Source organism: Orbilia oligospora (genome assembly GCF_000225545.1).
Source record: "Orbilia oligospora ATCC 24927 unplaced genomic scaffold scaffold00054, whole genome shotgun sequence".
Taxonomy (NCBI): domain Eukaryota; kingdom Fungi; phylum Ascomycota; class Orbiliomycetes; order Orbiliales; family Orbiliaceae; genus Orbilia; species Orbilia oligospora.
In genome coordinates this window covers 562,316-581,745 of record NW_011645611.1, presented here as the reverse complement: position 1 = coordinate 581,745, position 19,430 = coordinate 562,316, and the positions used below count along the sequence as shown (strand labels likewise).

The window sequence follows — 19,430 nt, the reverse complement described above, 5'->3', positions numbered from 1 at the left end:
ATTCGAAAAAAAAAATGAAACAGCTAAGACCCCGATATCTAGACCGAACCGAAAGTTTATGGCCAGTAAGTAGCTATACGCAGTATGTTCGTATAATCTTGCCGAAAGTTGAGAAATTGAAACTCGCCTATCTCGAAGGGTGCTGTCTGCCCGCGATGAACTAGGGTTTTCTGATAACTCGCGACACAGCGGAGAAGTCGCCAATGCATTAATGACCTGATTTGCCGATGACAATTGATGTTGCTTGTAGCATGAATATCAACTGATCGGAATTAAAAATACGAGGATCAAGGTTTGAAGAGAAATCGTTCCTGCTTTTGTATCAATCTATGTATACAAATTTAAGACCATAACTTCGTTCACGCCACATCCAGTCGCCAACCCCGTGCTCAGAATATATACAAGTGAATATTAAAATTATGTCATGAAAAGAGCCAATGGCACGGCTCATTAGCTTTCAGAGAGGAATCATAAAAGAAAAAAAAGGAAGCAAAAATTGAAATACGTGAAAGAAACCCAGGCCGTATAGCTCCCAAATGTCCCAAATTCAAATCCGTGGACCCAAAAACAAATGTGAGAAGGAAATCGCCCGAGGGTAAGAATTTAGAACTACACGCGGTCAAGTATACAGGTTTCGCAAATCAGTCCTGCATCCGAGAATATTCCTCCCCTTTGTAATTCGTGATAGGGCTCCAGACCTTAACATTTGGCTCTGGCTTCTCAGTGTTGGAGTTTCTTGGATAGTCTCCAAGCTCAGAGGCATTGGTGTTTCCCTCCTCTTCGCTAACAATGCTTGGTTTTCCGTGTCCCTTATAGCTGGATGAACCCTTGGAGCCCTTGCTGACATCGGTACCTTCGGAAGTACGCGAAATAATTCTTGGGACGTGCTTAACAACAAGTGCGCGGAGAGCAGGAACACATGCGCAGATGAGGGCGAGATTCATTTCAACACTGGAACGGATTGTTAGTAAATTGTTTGAAGGTGACGCTCAGAACGAAAGTGGGTGCACTTACACAGCCCAAGCATTAATGGGGTCACGAGAGTCGTTTCCGTCTTCGTTTCCGTAGTACAAGAATCGACGGATTGCAACAAGTCTCATAACAGAGCCAACGCATGCAACCAAACCAACACCGAATGTGCAGACAGCAAGGACGCGCTCTCGAGTGTTCAACTGGAGCTGCCAGACCATAGGGATTGGAATCAACCAGATGACGACGTCAGTGAAAATACCAACTCCACCCACGGCCATAAGAACGGTCATTTGGTCGAGTGGACAGCTCATGTTGTTAGAAAGATCGACCATATGATCCCAGAGATTAGGAGTGGTGCATTGGTAAACCCAGAGGAAGACACCGCACATGGCGTTAGCGAAGCAAATGAATCCGGTGACATAGACGCTGATGCGGAGTGGCCTCCAGGCAGAGAGTTGGTGATAGAACAGGAGCAATGAAACTTTGATGGTGAGAACTGCAATCGGATAGGTGAATGTCAAGATACCCCAGGCCCTTTCATAAGCATGTGCCTGTTCGAAAGTTTGGTCACAGTAAAATCCCCAGCCGCCAACTATATAAGTTTTTAAGTTAAAATCTATGACATATTGATTGTAGTTATAGATAGGTAGCGATTACTTACCAGCAGTACTCTCATGTACGGCGAGTCCGCCCCACGCGACAATCACCATGTAAGCGAATAGGGTCGCCCAATCGAATGCTTGCAACTTTCCGGCGATCGAAATACGGGACCAAATTCTGAGAGCAAGAACAATCGTGGAAATCGCGGTGAAGGCAGCGAATACAGGAATGATGAAGGTGCGGACCTTTGGGTGTGGGGCCAAGGTTAGGATATCAGCATAGACCGGTGCGATATCGCTAATGTTACCCATCATGGCTTCGAATGTCATATAGAAATCTTCACTCCAGCCTGTTTCTGCGAGAATGTCTGCCGGGCTTGGGGTGTCGGTTGTGAGGTAGTACTTCGACAACCATTCTAGAATGCCGCTGGACGGAATACTCTGCCATTTGGCAGCAGCGTTTCCTGCAAAGTACATACATAGAGAACCAGTTGTTGAGATATCTACCGCAGTAGGGACGTAGGGTTCGTCAGCAGACATTTTGCTGTAAGTAGAGAGCTTTGTTGAAACTATGTGTATTTGGAGGCCTGAGGCTACAATTATCAATTCTCCCTGAAACTTGAAATATGTAGTCGCTAAGGAACAAGAGGAGCTTGAGGAAAAGATAATTTGCTAAACTCGAGCGGCTAGCTATATAAATATGGGTGAGTGCCGGTATCCCGTTGAGGGCAAGTATTGTGGATGGCGCGATATAATGGGGCAGATATAATGTTTAGGCCCTTGGCGAAATCCTGGCGACCTGACTGGCTCCTGAATCGTATCTAAAACCTTTTATACATGCTCAAGCATGCATAATTGCACAGGCTTTATTACCAATAACTGCTGCGATGGTACTTTGAATTACAGGGCCAAGGACTTTTTTCGTTCTTGGTATCGATACTCAGGAACAAAAATTTGAAGGCGATAAGACAATCCTGGACTGACATATCTACGGCACAGCAATAACTGAAACGCAGGCTTAATGAAGCTTCTCTTTGCGCAGCCTTGATCGAGCGCATTTCCCTCGTCTCGAAGGTGAACGTAATATTTTTTGTTTGCTATTGTGCCAGCCATTTACTTTTACAGAAAAGCACCCGCATAAGTTAAGAGACGGGACAAGATTTTTTACCTTTCCCCTATCGAGATCAAAGTCTCCACCAGATGGCGACTGTCCATTAACTTTTTCATAAGTACCCCAGAAAATAAGAAGCTAGAAGTATGGAACATGGTGATCGCTAAACTGGTTTTGATACATCCGCGGTATGCTTGTTTGAACAAGACCATAATCACCAGAACAGAAAAGGCGGGGTACAAGTCTAGTTCCCAGAAGGCTAGCTTATTCTCGATGCCCGCCTTGACCGCCGCTCCACAAAAGCACTGAGGACTGGGTTTCTCCGGAATTCCTTCTGGAAGCTTTTGAGCGACAGGTTTGAGAATCTGATTGGTTGACATCAGCCGAAAATCCCGCATGACCGGCGCCGGATAAATAGCGGGGTAGCAGGGGTCTGAATGACCCGCCAAGCGACGAGATGACAAGGGGCCAAGATGGGAGAACAAGCCGTCTTTCCGCCTGACCAAAGCATTTTTCCCGGTCAAGTCACAATCCATGCGCCAAGATCTGCAGTCGCCAGGGAACCATGCCCTGTTAAAGCACCACTCTTGTCACAAAAAGTTTTTTTTGGTTTTTGACTTTTGCCAGGAGAGCGCTGTGACCACCAGCAAGAAGGATGCCTTTGCTTGAAACGAAACTACTGGGACATGAAGATGGTCCTTGCATACGAGCACAGACTTCGCCTGAGCGCAAGTCCTTTTTTTCACCATTGTTTTCTCTTGTGGACGGAAGAAGGGCACGGCTTATTGGTGTGCCTCTCTATGACAAAAATGGTCAGCGGAATACGAAGATCTAACGTTGTTCTCCAGAGTTTCAATCATTGCGACGAGGCTTTGCGGAGGATAGAAAAAAAAAACAGACGCCTTTTGCTGGTTGAGCCTGATAATTTCATGGAGGGGAATACCAGCTATTTGAAGTCCGAATGTCTTGACATCAAGAATTCCTCCTCCAGCGTACTACAGTGTAGATGCCCAGCGTCTCGACACCTTTTTCAGAATGTTGGACTCAGTGTGGTTTGAGCAAGGGTATCTCTCACAGGTGTGGATGTAATAGGGAACCCACTATATAGGAGTGATCTCGATGAGCGCCTCAAAAGTGGGTATCCTCGAAATCCTCTACGCTGGGAAAAATTTTCCCGAATTTCAGCCATCAGGCTTCAAAGTCCAGATTTGCCTTCCTCAGCAGTAGATTAATCACGCGGTCCAGGGCCATCTACTAGCAGCTTCTTCACACTGTCGGCAAAAATAACAGCTCACGCATATGGTGTAGGTTTGGTGGCCACCACTTGGTCTGATTAGGTTGACCGTGTTGATTTAGGCTTTAGGTCCAACAGGCTTTTGTCCCTTCCCATTCAGGATTTAAGCTCAAACGTCTGGTCTTTGCGCGGCCACGTTCGAGCCTAGCAATTCTTGTGATGATAACGGCTCGCCCAGCTGAACGGAAAGGAGATAATCTGACGAAGAAGAAAATCTCGACAAGCGCCACACACATAAAACGCTCAGGGCATAGGCGTGGTCAGGGTCAAATTTCTTGTTCCTGCTTTTTGTGCAGAATGCCGATTTCCCGTTTTGCTTGATCGCTTGTTCAGCTTGACGAAATTATCGTTAGCATGTATGGATATTGTAATTTTGCCATGCAGCCGTCTAAAGGGTATCACAACGTGAATGCACTTGTAACGTGCTGAAGTCGGTACCAGCTCGCTACCTTGATGGTGGTTCCATTCATCTCAAGTTTAATCTCTTCAATCGATTTATGTTCGCACCCAAACCGCCACAAGCTTGCAAGGCCAAGGGTGTGTGAGCATTTCATAACCCATAGAGTGGACTGCCAGCCGTCGCGTCACAGCTGAATTATTGTGCAGTCGCACATAAGTTAGTATGTAAGTGTGTATGTAGAGAGGAGATCGTTTGATGGTCATTATACGATACATCCATACTTTCATCCACGTTTGTGCCGTCAACGTCAATGCCAAATCATCCTTAGCCAGCGAAGAAACCTGTTAGATCCACCAGAATCTTGCCAAGAGACTAATTCTGCAACCCCAAACAGTTACTCCGGACTCACAGTCGGACCGTCTCCACAAGTGAGGAAAAAAGAACGTAAGCAAATATTCAGCCACTAAGAGCACGGGATCTGGGATCTTGACCTGGGGAAGCCAAAAGAAAAAAAAAGAAAGTGTAACAAAAATTAAAATTTTAGCACCGAGATGGTGGGTGGGTCTGGTGCTGTGATACCCAACATAACTCAATGTAAAATGTGCAGGGCTCCGTAGACTGAAGCAGGCCCATTTCTGGAAAAATACTAGGCACTTTTGCGTAAAGTAGGGACGGCTAGGGCCCCTTGAACACCGATAGACAGTGCGCCAACACTGGTGAGCATTCTCGCCCGGAAACAGATTCCTGATATGCGGGCTGATGAAATACGCAGCGAGTGGTTCATAATTAATTTAGAATCGACAGGATGAACACCGAGAAGGACTACAAGGCAAAATGTCTCTTCACACCTTCTCCGGAACTTCTGCGTGGTTTATTGTCATTTCCCCGCAGAAAACAGGGGCAAGGGACGAAAGATAATTCTGCAGAAAACTTAGTTCATCCTGAGGAGCGGCTCCATATCATCAATGTATATAAGACACAGAGACCTCCCTGAGCCGAGAAAAAAGAGAGTCCAGGGGCCCTAATAGGTACAGGATCAGCTCTCTTGACCATTTCATCTCATCTTCGGATTCTGCAGACTTGGTCAAATCTTGAACTTCAACTCTCACTTAACTTTACGTCCAGACGTCCATCGAGCGCGAGGAGAAGTCGTTCGCACCATATCCTCAAGATGCTTCACAGCAAAATGTTCGCGGTGGCCGCAGCCGCTTTGTTGGTTTGTGTAGAGACCGTTACTGCTGGTCTACCTCTCTGTGTCGCCAATAGATGTCCTAAGAAGAGAGCATTATTTGGTGATATCGGAAAGAACGACCTTTTGCCTAGACAAGCCGACCCATATGCAACTATCTACCCTTTGACACCAATTCCTTTCTGGGCAGCTTTACCATTCTCCTCCTGTGGTGGAACTACAACAGTAGGAGGAATAGCAACAAAAACCATCTGTCCTCTTGAGTTCTACTGTCACTGCCATAGCGGTGGTAGCAGCCTCTGCCTTCCAACATCGACCGTCGGGCCTGCATCGATTACCACTTGTTCACCATATTCTGGAGTGACAACTTGCTCACAATGTGAATTCTACTGGCAAACCACACTCACCAACATGGCCACGGCTTACCAACAGTGTGGTGGTTATTCAGACGGTATTATCACACAAGGTTCGTAGTTTACCTCATCATACAATTATATAACTTATTTGGCAACAGACGATGCTGATAAAAAAATAATCTTTAGCCTGGGACGTGCAAACGCTCTGCCCCGTCAACTACAGATGTAACCCACTCAACTTTTGGTACAGCCAATGTACTCCAGTCACTGCATCGCAGACTCCTATCAGTCCAAGGCAGTACTGGGCCTGTGCATCCCAAAGCTACTCTTATGCCACTGCTCAAGGGTATGTACCAAACATTCAGTTGCATTAAATAATAGATGCTAATTTATAATGGTTAAAATAGCGACCGATGTGGTGGTCATTGCTTTAAGGCCAATGGTAAAGTCGATGGTATCTGTCCAAATGGCATGAAATGTTGGACAAAGACATATACAAACCCTGGATATGACGCGTACTGCTATTCCACGACGCCAACACCAACCAGCCTTTGGCGTACCAATCTTTGTTACCCAATTCCCTATGATTTCGTTGCAACCTCAGCTCCAGTTTGCACACCCCAAACCGGTGCCACTCAAACCCCATATGGTCAATGTTATGGTGCTACTGTCAACGCAGCCGGCAGCTCTATCAGTTGGAGCGGTCCCTCAAATTGCCCATGCGGATACCAGTGCACTACCTACAATCCTTCTTATGGTATCTGTAACAATATCCCCAATCTCCCAACTAGCGCCTGCAATACAGTCGGAGCTGGTACTCAAACATTGGTATGTCAAATTCATGGCTCTAATAATTATAACAGGCGAACGAATACTAATATCTCAAATAGTATGGTCGTTGCGGTGGCAGCACATATGTCAATGGAAGCGTTTCCTCGTGGAACTCGCCTACACTCTGCCCAGCCGGTGCAAGCTGCGTTACTGACGATGGTGGTTGGTATGCTCAGTGCAGACCCGTTGCTAAGAACCGCAGAAGGTCCCCTAGCCCAGCCGCTGCACCAGCCCCCCTCCCAGTTGCCAATGCTGCTGCGCTCCCTACTGCGGCTGCTGAATTTGCTGAAAAGTATGAGGGTGCTCGACCAGCCTCGAAACCCAGATATCTCTAATTAATCTATTGACGGAGAGTGGCGAATTTTTTCGTATAATGCGAATTTTTTATATTTTTTTCACCTTTACTTTTTATCATATTATCGAACATTCCAACATTAGCGGCGCATAAAATGGGTTTTTCTTCTACTTCTCACAATAGTGCGCATTTGTAAAATATTATTCCATCTCCTGGGGGGACTCATTCCGTTGGCGTTCTGCAACCACACTCCCCAATTGCTTTTGTCAGCTCAGACTAGTGGGAGCTCGGAGAAAGACCACAGGGGACACCTCCAGTATATAATTTTATCATGTTTATATCATATTTATGTATATTTAGATACCCGAATTCAGAATTCAATGCATCCACGAATCATACACAGAGTGTTCCCCCCTTTTACGTGTCGCTATTTGTAGGAAATTCGAAACCTTAAATATAGATTTTAGTCTACATTGAGGTCCAAAGCCATTATGGGGCTCACTATCCGATGGTTCGTGTTTCACCTAAAATACTGTTATTTTTGACGTAGATTTCAATAGATGGGATACAATCCACACATTCGGGTCCACCAGTTACATTCTTTGCAAGCTTTGCACGAGGAATTTTTAATGTATCGCTCTAATCATCACATCAAAAAAAAAAAAAAATCAAAAAAAAAGCTTTTCATTTACATTCTGGTACGGGCCTCGCACCGTCGATCAGACCTTGGAACTCTTATTTTATATCACAGAATGTTCGAGGGTAGGGATTCGGGGTCATGGTGTTGCATTTTTAATCGAACTCGGTACCGCGAGCACGGGACAAAACCCTCAGGTTCGCTGTTACATACTTCAGAATCGTCACACATCTGTGCGCAATCTAGATCCGCTTGTTTCCAACGAAGCGAAATTGGACAGGAAGACGACTACAGTAGAACCTTCCTCAGCTTCGTTTCTGCTGTTGAGCTTGCACTTCACGCTCCACGCATGACGTTTCAGCTAGCATTTTAATGCGTATACGATTTTTATGCTGAAGCCTGGCCTCAGTTAACATCCAACCACTCTACGGAAGACAAGTTCATCAGGCCGAGCCGCGGCATCTATTTTCCCGTGCACGGACTTGTGCTCTCCTAAACGGTCCTTGGGGTCCCTTCGGCCTTCCCACGTGGGAGCTTCATCCCGGCGGGAATCGAGCTTGGGCTTCTTTGTTCGCAATGACGAAGCTGAGCACTGACTTCAAAAATCACTGAAAAAACTTGTTTCGAGTTTTTTGATTAGTTTGCGGAGGTTCATATTCCGTTCGTACTTGATTTTTGAACACTTTTTCCGCTGATGATAAGTCGAAAAAATTCCTGTAACATTTTACAGCATCACGCGCCATCCCTCATGAGGAACAATTCTGCACGGCGTTCGGTCTTGGGCCTGCTAAGAGAATCACACCGGTCACACGCAACCAGGGGGATTTCATCCGAACACCGCAATTAACTTTTTCCAGCTCCAACCCGGCCTGAGCATGGATCAGGGGAGACGTAATTCGACAAAAAAGCAACCCATTCAAGTCAGGGACTGGGGTTGTTCCAGCCTGCAGCTTGCAGGAGAGTCCCCAACAACACAGATTTAGCCTGAAGCACGGTGTATTCTGCAGCATGGGCCAAAGGCAACTTCTACTGGCGGACATGTGAGCAAACGAGGTGTCTGGCACCGCCGATCTCAATATAGCCCAGGCATCGCCCGTCTCAATGCTGGGTAAAGCCAAAGGACAGTCAAAAGTGGAGACGATAATATGGATCCCCTTGTCCAGCAGAGAGTGTCCAGATCTTCTCCAGGTCCATAATTTGGGCAAAAACGGGGTATAGATGGATCCGTACGAAGAAAATTTGCCTTAAAAATATATTAATCGCTCCTGGGTTTATCCAGGTTTTGGCAAGCGAGGCTAACTCTTCACCCACTAGAACAATCGGAGAATCATGATGGGGTCGGCAGCTGACTGTCTTTCTCCCCGCTTTGGATTTCCTGTGTAAGACAGGTTCCCCGTCTTCTCCAATAGAATGGAGGTGAGAGTAACTGGGGAAGGGAGAGGTTTTCTGCACCTCCATTACGATGCGAAATTAAGCACCTATACGAACTGAAAGTGTTGCTTGTATATCGTGATGCTCTCACCAGGCATCCTATATCACCGTTGATAATGGTTCAAAAAATCCGTCAATGTGTGCCAAACATGGACGGCACCGGGCTCACTGATCTTGGTGTGTGTATCTAGTCGCTAATCTTATGCTGTTGTGTGACACCGTTAAAATTGCGCCTTGGAAAAAATCCATATATATTAGTTGCAATTAATTGCGACAGAAGTTCATGTGCGGACGTGTGTCTGAGTCCAGTTTCCCCTCATGATTCTAGCTGCAATATAAGGTAACTTATGAGGTTTATTACATCTGAACGAGCCGAAGATATGAGAGGAACGGTAGAATGGTGTGGCATCCATCACAATTGAAACGAAACAGCCCGTATCGCTATAGACATGGAAATATAACACCTTGAGCGAAGGTTGAGATCTCTCTCAACTCCCATATTTGGTGGCTTGATACTCGCATGTCAAGGTCTTGGTATATGCAGCCATTCTCACGGGATGTCTTCCAAGATATCAAATTTATGGTACACATATTAACATATACAGCTATAATCACTAGCTCACTTGATCATCGGATCCCGAGTGCAGCCACACTGTTTTACAAGCCATATATGCATGAACACGACCATAGCAGAGCGGGTGCGAGGCTTTGGGTGTTTCGGCCGTGAAAGCTTCTCCACAAGCTTGGAAGTATACTAGTACATAGTAGAGCGTTCTGGAGCTATAGCATATTAGGAAACGTCGGGCAGAGACGGGATACTAGTGGCGGAAAACTTTGGCCAGTGCCGGTCAGACCCGCACGGTCACGACTAATACATGTGGGAACGGTCACAAATGATATCAATGGGCCAACCTTTATTTCGTAGCCCTAGCTCGAGAAGTTATCTTTTGGTTCGGCTTAATTCGTAGGAGCTAAAGCGCCGTTGGCTTGGCCTTCGTCCGCCTCGAATCCAGTCTCATAACCAAGAATCCGACTTTGGTTCCGAAATTCTAGAGACAACGCCACTTTGAGATGCATGAATATTGAATGTTATCACAACCAAGCGCCACAATATCCAGCCCGTCACAATCTGCATCCAAGCCGGACGAACAAACGGCTAATCTTTTGCTGTTCTTGAAAATTGTTCAATCCCTTCGGACACTCGCCTCACCAAAATCTACTATCAAAAGCTGGGTTTCTTGGAAAATAATAAATTCTTGCTTATCTGCCGGACTTTGGAGACATGTCGGAGAGGTGGGTGGGGAAAACTAGTTTCAGGAAATGCAACCGTTGAATCCACTGCGGGACAACGATTCGCAACAAGGAGCGCAATTTAGGCGTAGTATCGACACCATGGTCCACTGTGGATTCAAAAACTCTGGGGTTAATATATCGTGGCGCCTGTTGGTGTAGACTTACTGATTATTAGGTTAAGACCACAGTTGAAGAGTCTGGCGACGAGACAAGGTTAAGACTAATGTGTCTAGACCGAAGTCATTAAATCATTTAAAGCTTAAGATGCATCGATACATTGCCTCACCCAAAATAGTGACTAGCAGTCTGGAGACGACAAGCAGGAGCTCAGGAGTGCACTGGATTTTCTCTTCCCAACAAGGGCTATTCAAGTAATCCACGGCTGAGACCTTCAATTAACATGGATAACGGCGGAGGCCTGCCTCCGAAGCATAACTGAGTCAGACATCAAGAACCTGCGCCCAACATGTTGACAGCCTGAAATTGTAGACCAAATAAAAAAAAACATCCATTTGGACAGCATCACAAACTGTAGAGACCAATTAAATATGGATTTGCGTCAGAAGGCGGGCTCCTAGGATTTTGGTTTACGAGATAACCTAAGATCTATAATATTCTTTGGGTCCCAGAATAGTTAATTTTAGTTCCTCGGATCAGTATTGACTCTGAGGGCGGACATGTACATCGACCCGATCCGTTGGAATCGATCCATGGTTTAAACTTTGAAGGATGTACAGAATCGTTCGCAACCGGACCCAGATATGACCTCTCCGGTATCAAAGACATTTTGCGGAAATTTAATGATCCGTTCCGTTCAGGCTACAAGTGACTTGGGGCGAGCGTGAGCCGTTGGTTAACCTTAGCTGTGGAGTAGCAACGCTGAGATAAGCTAAGCCGACTAAGTGCCAAGATCGATTTGATTGTTGACAAACCAAATTTGGTAGATGCTCGAACCTATTTTGGAAATGCAACAGCCTTCATGTTACACAGATATTGGAACAACATAATCGATTTCTCCACGATATCGATTTGCATATATATGTGAGCTGCGCAGCAGAGTGTTAATGAATCTTACTTTAACCTCATTAAAACTGCTGCAAAATATTGGTTTTTATTTGCCAAATTCGAGAAATTTGCAAACTGGATGGGTCTTCGCACGCGTACTCTAGCTGTGCGGTTCAAAACGTGAACCACAAACATTTCTGATAGCCGAGCGAACGCGAACTAGCAGGCGTATATTATAATTACTAGTATATATTATATCAACGTGCAATAAGTAATCTAGGATCGATTGAAGTTCGATATCGACTGCCATTGTTAAACGTTAGGCTGGTCTGGAGGCATTAAGTCCCAGGAGGCTAAAACTTAGATTGCTTACCTTCACCCCTCCGCCACTTGCCTCGTTGCCAGACTCCTCGACTGTGTCCGCCACCATCCACCATTAATCACTCCACTCTCAAAGTAAGGCCACACACAACTATGCTATAACGCTATAGTGCTATGGCATTATGGCCTCGACCTTAGTAGAACATGCTGCTCCCTTAGCTTATACTACCTTCAGGGTTTTTCTTTCCACCATCGATGCATCTAAAATTAGATAGCCATTCTAGCCTCAGGTTACTCTCCCTAAGTTATATCGTCGGTAGCGTTTAGGATAAGTGCTAGCTCGAAATGGTTGTTTGTCGGCTTTCTCTAAGACACGAACCTCAACGGTTAGTATCACCATTTCTACCCATCTCCACCTCCACTTCCACTTCCACCTCTACCATCACCATCGCCTCCACCTCCACCCGGCACCATTGCCTTCACATCTTCTTTCTCCTCCGCCTCATCAACCTCATCAACCTCATCACCTCATCACTGCCACCTCTATTATAGCCGCTGCTCATTCGTCCAACCCTTCGCTCGTTCCAAGTTCCTGAGCTGGTGAGTAGTTATATCTTCGCCAGGTGGTCCCAGGCCTCTTGATGGAATTTGCACTCGAAGTATCTGTCGTCCATTTTCGATGACTTTTTACTAGTCAACATTATGAGCTGCATTGAGACGTATCCGACACTCCAGGGCCTATACTGAATTCGTAATACCGTGTCTACAACCACACCTAACCTTTTTTGCCATTAATCGCTGATATATTATATACTATTCTAACAAAGAAGCTAACTTACCAGTTCTAAACAGAACCACTATTCCGGTGCCGAAGAAGACTATGCAGACGCCATTTGAGATGGCGCCCACGGTATTGGCCTGCTCCATTTGGTGTTTGGTACAGCCATTTCTGCATCCCATGCAGCCTCCCGGATTGAGCGGCCCTCCGTGGGCCTGCTCTTTGTTCAAGCATTTTGCATGGCCGATTGGCCATCGCATTTTAGTGTTTCGAGTGATCCTAGGGAGGTTGAGGGAAAAGCGGCGGGGTTGGAAGGAGGAAGAGGAAGAGGGGGCCAGTCGGCCCACCTCGGTATCTTCACGCGTACGCCCTAGGGCTCCTTACCCCGCCCGTGAAGTCGTAGTCTCCTCGCTCCAGGAAGCATGGCGGGAAGCTTCCGCCTGCTTCAGGGCTCTCGGCCCACAAATATTTTCTGTGCCTGTAAGTTTTTAAGAGCTGCCTTTCCTTTCATCATCACCACCACCACCACCACCACCACCACCACCACCATCACCATCACTTGTCGTTGACCTTCTCACTTCCTCACCTCCACCACCTCATCATCTCATAATCCATCCCACCTCCTCCCTAGTCATCACCCCTCCTACTACCTTTTCTTGTGTCTGTCATCTACCTTCTGCTAGCATCTTTAGCTGCTTCTGGCTACCTGACACTCTCCTACTTGCCTTCTCTTGTGGGTTTAACGAACGCTACTAACAAAACACGCGATGGAACAGCAGCATCGGCAAGAGGCTGCTGGCCGTCGTGGCGAAAGGGAGTTAAATCCCTTTCGCCACGTACAGCCGAAGCCTCCGGCCAATGTAGGCACAGAGGAGTTCCGGCGAGAAATGCTGCAGATGGAGCAGCGTTTCGCACCTCGAGTCTCTGACTCGAGAACTCGCGCTCTCGAGCTAGAGCGCGAGTTAAACTCGGGGACACCAACTGGTGTCCCTGAGCCAGAGGGGTCCTCCCCAAGGACACCTCACCCAAAGCCAACACCAGGCCCACAGTTCCCTGGCTTAAGAACTGTGATTCTTCCTGGGCCAGCTGCTGGACCAGGACCAAAGCAACGTTCGGGCCTCCTGGCATCCGATCCTTTGGATCGGGTTGACAGGAGGTTACTCTCTCCAGAGCCAGCTTCAATCGCGTTGCCAATGTCCCCAACCAGTGCTGACGCTTCGAGGTTCTTGGTGTTATATTCACCAGTCGGTGAGGTCACCACCCCTCACCCAGTATGGGCTGGCCCTGCCACTACGCCCGGTTTGTCATCTGGACAAATCACACCGCCGCCTCGTCCTACTCCTCCTCCAACAGCACCTCGCCGAAGCACTAGACGGGCTCCTCAAGAGTTCTCACGAACTCCAGCTCCTGTCCGAACTGGTATCGAGGCAAGGGGGATTGGTCTTCCACGCACTGCTCCACCAAAAAGACCGGTCTCTTATCCTCATACGGATCAGTCGAGTGGTCAGCGTGTCGAGCAAGCTGGATCTTCCACCACCCAACAACAAGGGAGCCGCCGAATCACTCCAATGTATGTTTCTCCTCCCATCGGCGGGACGACCTCTTCTCCATTCGCGGTGGATATTCAGTCGGCTGGTGGATCTTCCACACAACCAGTTCCGCGTCCTACGACCCAGTCGGTCTTTGAAAGTCTGAGTACGTCTTCTTTGACTCAAAAGAGCGGAATGTCAACGGCACTGGCTACTCCACGTGGTTTTCAATCTCCTGGGCGTCCAGAACCGCCCACAGCGATGCCACTCTCATTTCTGCCCCCAGAACATGTGACATCTTTCCCTGGTCTGAGAGCTGGCCATAACGTTCGGGATACTTTAAGGAAAGTTTCGGCTGAAACACCAAAAGGTGATTCCGAAGGAGGCACTCCAGCAGATTCCACCATAATCAGGAAAAATCCTATTACTTCAAGACCAGGACAACTTCAACAAGAGGAAGCTTCTGGGAGCAAGCTTGGGTTACCTACTAGGTTGAGTGGTCTTTACAGGGACCTTCGAGACCTTCAGGACGATTCGCCGCTTGTTGGAAAGAGCATTAAGGCAGCCTCAGCTAAAGAAAAGACGAAGGCCATAGCTTCAAAGAGCCTCACACTCACGACAAAAGCTGGTACGAGTTCTCAAGAATTACATCCACTTGATTCATCTCCAAAAGCCCCTGAATCGGTAAGTGCTTAATATTCAATATAATTGGAATTAAATTATCGTAAGTATATGCTAACCACATATGTAGACTGCCAACCCACAAGCCCTTCACCCGGGGAACATGAATTCTGCTCGAGATCCGCGTGGCTATACCTCTGCCGGAGGCACACTTGACGAAACTCTTGATTCCCTTGAGAGTCTTTGTGGCACTATCAAGCGTATCGAATCTACAATGAAGGACTACCGAAAAAATCTCGAGGTCGACGCACAAGAACTTAAGCGTGATCAGAAGTTCTTGCCGCATCTCCAAGATCGAAATACCCAGGACGGGTCAGCCAGGTCTCAACATTACCATTCTGACCGGGTTGGGTCACTACTTCAAGATTTCCGAAAGAAAGAAAGCCGCTATCACAAAAGCCTCGAAAGCCTTAATCGTCTGGACGAAGATCCACTTCTCGATCCTTCTGTTAGTATTCCTATCATGGATGGAGAAAATGAAACCAAGCAACGGATCGTCTTTCGAGGTCGACTACATATCCGCGACGTCCTGAAGAAGTTTGGATACCGCGGAGGACCGGCTCGATCTTTCTTAGAGCAGCTGGACAAAGGCATCTGGAAACTAGAGCTCTCAAAAGCAATTATCGCTACGGATCCCGGGATTTCAGAAGGTATTCAGATCTTGAACGAACTAGGACATCGGCCGAAGCAAGGTAGCGAAATCGACTTTAATGGAATTGACCTGAACGATCTTTCTTCTTTGCCATGGGGTAATTTTAGACTCAAGAGGCTAGGAGACACTATCATAAGAGATAAGACAGGTGAAATTGACCATCTTCGCCGCAAAGACAAGGGGAAAGGTAAAGCAACCATCCAGGACGAAAAGGAAACTGCGACTCCGGAAGCAAGCGCGGCTCAACCTTCTGGACGAACGCCAACTCCTACTATCCCAGATTCAGATAGTGAAGCAGAAGCTGACTACGAAAAAACCTTCATGACTGATCCTGGGATGACTCCTCGCTTGAAGAGTAGGCTTAGCCTGTTAGAGCAACGAGAAAAATCCGAAAAATCGAGCAAAGATAGCTCCCGTCCATTTCATCGCAAGTAACCACATCTCATATCTAGTTGAGGATCACGGAGGATTATAATAGCATTACCTGCGAATACAACTTTCCTGTAGGGCTATCCTCACGACCTCTGCTTCGTTTCTCCTTCCGTTTTATTTCTTAAGTGGTTTATGATCTGTATTTTTAATTCGCAGTCTGCTGGTCCAGAAAGTCTTGTTTAGCTAAAGTTGTGTTCGGATATACGCATCTGTTGGCGTCTGGGCGGGTCGTTTACTACATTTTAGCTAGCTTTTCTTGCAGGGATGAGATATCGAATGCTAAACATTATTCTTCTTTACACTATTGTTCCAAGGCCTCGTAATACCGATGGAATATCGGATGTTGATTAAAAAGTGTCGCTGAAATCGTTGGGGAATAAAATATATATACATGATCGAAAGCTAGGTAAGTATAGCTAGGTATTATACTAGGGCTGAAGGGATATTAAATTTAAAAGACCTTCCAAAAACCTCGTGGTAAACTTATTAAACGCCGATAGTCAAAACACGCTGTAAAATAAAGTTATGCTCCGGGTGCCTTGGGTGGAACCGGTGGCGTTGGGAGCTGTCGGTCTGGAAGCTCGGCGAATGGTACTTCGGCGAATGGTACTTCGGCGGGGAGCTCAACAGGATGCATCGGATCTTTAGCAGGAAGCTCCATAACATGCTGGCTGTCTAGATCTCCAGCAGGCAGTTCCATAGGGTTGACGGAATCTCCTCCCAACTCTTGCCGCGTGATAACATTGCCTGCGTTATCTTTATATATCTTCTTTTGCTGGTTGTATCCAAGCTCATTTGAAAGACCTGGTAGTTCGGATTTTCCGTTGAGGTTGTTCGGGCCGTCGCCTTCCAAGTTCTGGGCCTTTTTGTTCCTTCTCCATCTCCACAGGAAGAACAGTCCTCCAATGGCGACGAGTACGACAGCAACTGCAATTCCAGCAATAGCCCCTGTAGATATCCCACCCCCGCCGGAACCAGATGTTGGGGCTGGAGGATCCCCGGACCCTGTTGGCGTTGAGCTGGGGGAGCCGGTACTGATGGGCACCCTGAGAATTTCCGATAGCGTAGGGTCTGCGAAGCCGTCTACAGGTTGTCCCATAGTCGCACCACCAGTAGGACCGCCGCCAATAACTGCTCGGACTCTCTCGGGTACTGTATAGTCCGCTTGCCGACCGTCATAGGTTTCTAGCCATGTGGCATTGTTTAAATCCATGACAAATCCTGCACCTGCATTGACGTCGCAATTTAGAGGCCCTGTGATGGCTTGCACCTCTCTGACTTTGGATCCTCCAAAAACCATCAATTTGTTCCCTTTGATCAAGTGACAAGATGAACCGAATCGTCCACCAGGAATATGTGGGGTATTGCCAGATGTCGCGGAGTTATCCAAGAGAACCCAAGTAAACGTGGGTATATTCAATGCCCATAGCTCTGAGAAAGGTGATGTGCCTTCGTCGTCAGAGATGCCACCAAACACAAGCATTTGGTAGCTAGAGCCGTCTGGGGCCGCTACCACAGTTGTACACGAACCCCGGCGAGGCGATGGTATTCTTCCTTGAAACCCGGTTAAAGGTTGGTCGTACCACGCATTGGATTGTGAATCAAATATCCGAGCTATGTCAAGATCGGAATTCACACCGTTAACTTCACCTCCGGTATATACGTGAATGGTGCGATTGTTGACTTTAAAAGTTCCCATAGCTCCGTCTCCAGCTGTGGTGCCCCATGGCAAGGTATTGTTTCGCCATGCGGGCGAGCCGGGACTATAAGTGAGAAAGGAAGCAGTGGGTGTATTGTTTACCATTCCACCCACAACATACCCGAAGCCTAACTCATTATCGAAATAGCTGTTCCTGGAGGCATAAAATCTCGTATTGTCTGAGAAGGGAGAGTCGATATCAAACGCGCCGCTCGGTGGATTAAAATCTCCAAAATTCGCTTCATCCGTGAGATTACCAGCCAAGGACCAGTAAATGGAATTTCCACGGCCTGCTTCGCTAATATTGCCAACCGGGAGGCCCAGAGTGGATATAATAATTCCTCTATTCCCGCCATCCGAAAATGCTGGGGTTGTAATATCCCAAAGCAACGGATTCTTCCGTTGTGGGAGGTCTCTACTGGATATACGTGAAGGAACGATAGATATTTGGTTTCCAAAGTCGGTAATGGAAAACGAATCATCGAGGGAGATATAACGTAACCAAGGGTCTATCAGAATTAAGGACCGACGCCGGGGCATTCGTTAGCTGTGCTTTCTTTAATTTGTCGTAAGGGTTCGACATACTATGTCCTTGTTGGAGGACGACATCAGAACTTGAGGCCGCCTGACCGACCCTGTAAGCTGCATCGCCCTGGGCTATATAAAGTTGATTCCTATAGACAAGTGCTACTCCGTGAGATTATCAATATAGTTAGCATATGTCCAGAAAAGATAAAATACTCATGCTTCCGTCGATAGGCTCGCGATCATGCATGCGCGCGCGTAGTAACATCTATTCGAACGCTGTGCATATGGAGTGACACTGATATACGAATTTGAACTCGCATATTCCCGAATGTTAATTTTGGCGCTATAGCGCCGTTCAAATATACTGGTTGGACTTACCGGCATGGTTCCAAACAGAACAGAAATCAGTTCGCGGGTCGAGCGCACTGATATTCATATTGGTTTTAATCTCTTAATGTTATCAGATTTGTTATTTTGTGTTATTTTGCATTCCTCTCCAGATCCGGGGTATAGCTAGAGCTTCGGGTTGATATCGATATCTCAAGAATTAGAGAATTAAACGACGAAATTATTAGGTCGACGAAAGAAGGTAAACAGTGTAAAGAAGGATACCAGAGCCCAACCCCAAGAAATTGGCCGGACAAGCTTCCCATTTTGAGGATTTTCTCTGAAACAGGTTTTTTTAAAATTTGAGGCTCACCAATAAATTGAAATCCATCCCTTGGACTGCATGCCGTGTCAGATCCGTGTCACGGATTCGACCAGTATCATAATTCTTGGCGACATTCCAAGTGCTAGGCTGACCAATTGACAGCCGTTATTTTGCCAGCATTTCCCTGATCAGGCTAGCGCTATAGCGGAGGGCACACCCTAGCCGCTATCATCGCAAATAAGAGCAGGACAATTTGGAAGGTGAGCGCGCCTGCATATGCTAGCATGCTGCTAATATTAATGCTCCGTTAAAAGCCTCTGATCTGCTCGCAATCACGGTGTGGCGTTCGTATTCTGGATATCGATATCGTGGATCGAGTCGTTTCCATGGTTCGAAATTTCGAAGTTTCGAAAATGTTGAATTTATTATCGGTTAGAGTTAAGTTGATTTCGAAGTTATATTCTTGATATGATATGATATCATGAGCATTCCAATTTTAGATACGCAACTGCGAACTAAGCTAGTTTATATATATATATACATGTAAATATTATGTACTTACTTACCCAACGCCCGCTAGAAAAAACATAACTCAAAGACAATATCACGTGCCCAGTGTCAATGCAAGACATGCAATGATGGTAAGGTACGTATGCTTGTGCAGTTCAAATCGAAAATAAAAAAATTTTAAAAATCATTATAACGAAAATCAAAAAACTGAAATCGTTCTGCAAATATGTAGGAA

At 46.6% G+C, this 19,430-nt stretch overlaps 4 protein-coding genes across 4 annotated transcripts; 2 read left to right on the top strand and 2 right to left on the bottom strand.

Annotated features, from left to right (window-relative positions):
• Positions 1-641: 641 nt before the first annotated feature.
• Positions 642-2,111, bottom strand: AOL_s00054g200 (uncharacterized protein; the record flags this gene model as incomplete). Its single annotated transcript, XM_011121516.1, has 3 exons — positions 642-951; positions 1,015-1,564; positions 1,634-2,111. The coding sequence occupies 3 exons, from the start codon at positions 2,109-2,111 to the stop codon at positions 642-644; spliced, it is 1,338 nt and encodes a 445-aa protein (XP_011119818.1).
• A 3,436-nt stretch (positions 2,112-5,547) lies between these two features.
• AOL_s00054g199 (uncharacterized protein) lies at positions 5,548-7,087 on the top strand (the record flags this gene model as incomplete). Its single annotated transcript, XM_011121515.1, has 4 exons — positions 5,548-6,031; positions 6,108-6,267; positions 6,329-6,749; positions 6,812-7,087. 4 exons carry the CDS (start codon positions 5,548-5,550, stop codon positions 7,085-7,087), a joined length of 1,341 nt encoding a protein of 446 aa, XP_011119817.1.
• A 6,192-nt stretch (positions 7,088-13,279) lies between these two features.
• AOL_s00054g198 (uncharacterized protein) lies at positions 13,280-15,809 on the top strand (the record flags this gene model as incomplete). The annotated part of the gene is made up of 2 exons (XM_011121514.1): positions 13,280-14,725; positions 14,793-15,809. The coding sequence occupies 2 exons, from the start codon at positions 13,280-13,282 to the stop codon at positions 15,807-15,809; spliced, it is 2,463 nt and encodes an 820-aa protein (XP_011119816.1).
• A 520-nt stretch (positions 15,810-16,329) lies between these two features.
• On the bottom strand, positions 16,330-18,469 carry AOL_s00054g197 (uncharacterized protein; the record flags this gene model as incomplete). Its single annotated transcript, XM_011121513.1, has 3 exons — positions 16,330-18,014; positions 18,091-18,192; positions 18,412-18,469. 3 exons carry the CDS (start codon positions 18,467-18,469, stop codon positions 16,330-16,332), a joined length of 1,845 nt encoding a protein of 614 aa, XP_011119815.1.
• Between the last annotated feature and the right edge of the window lie 961 nt (positions 18,470-19,430).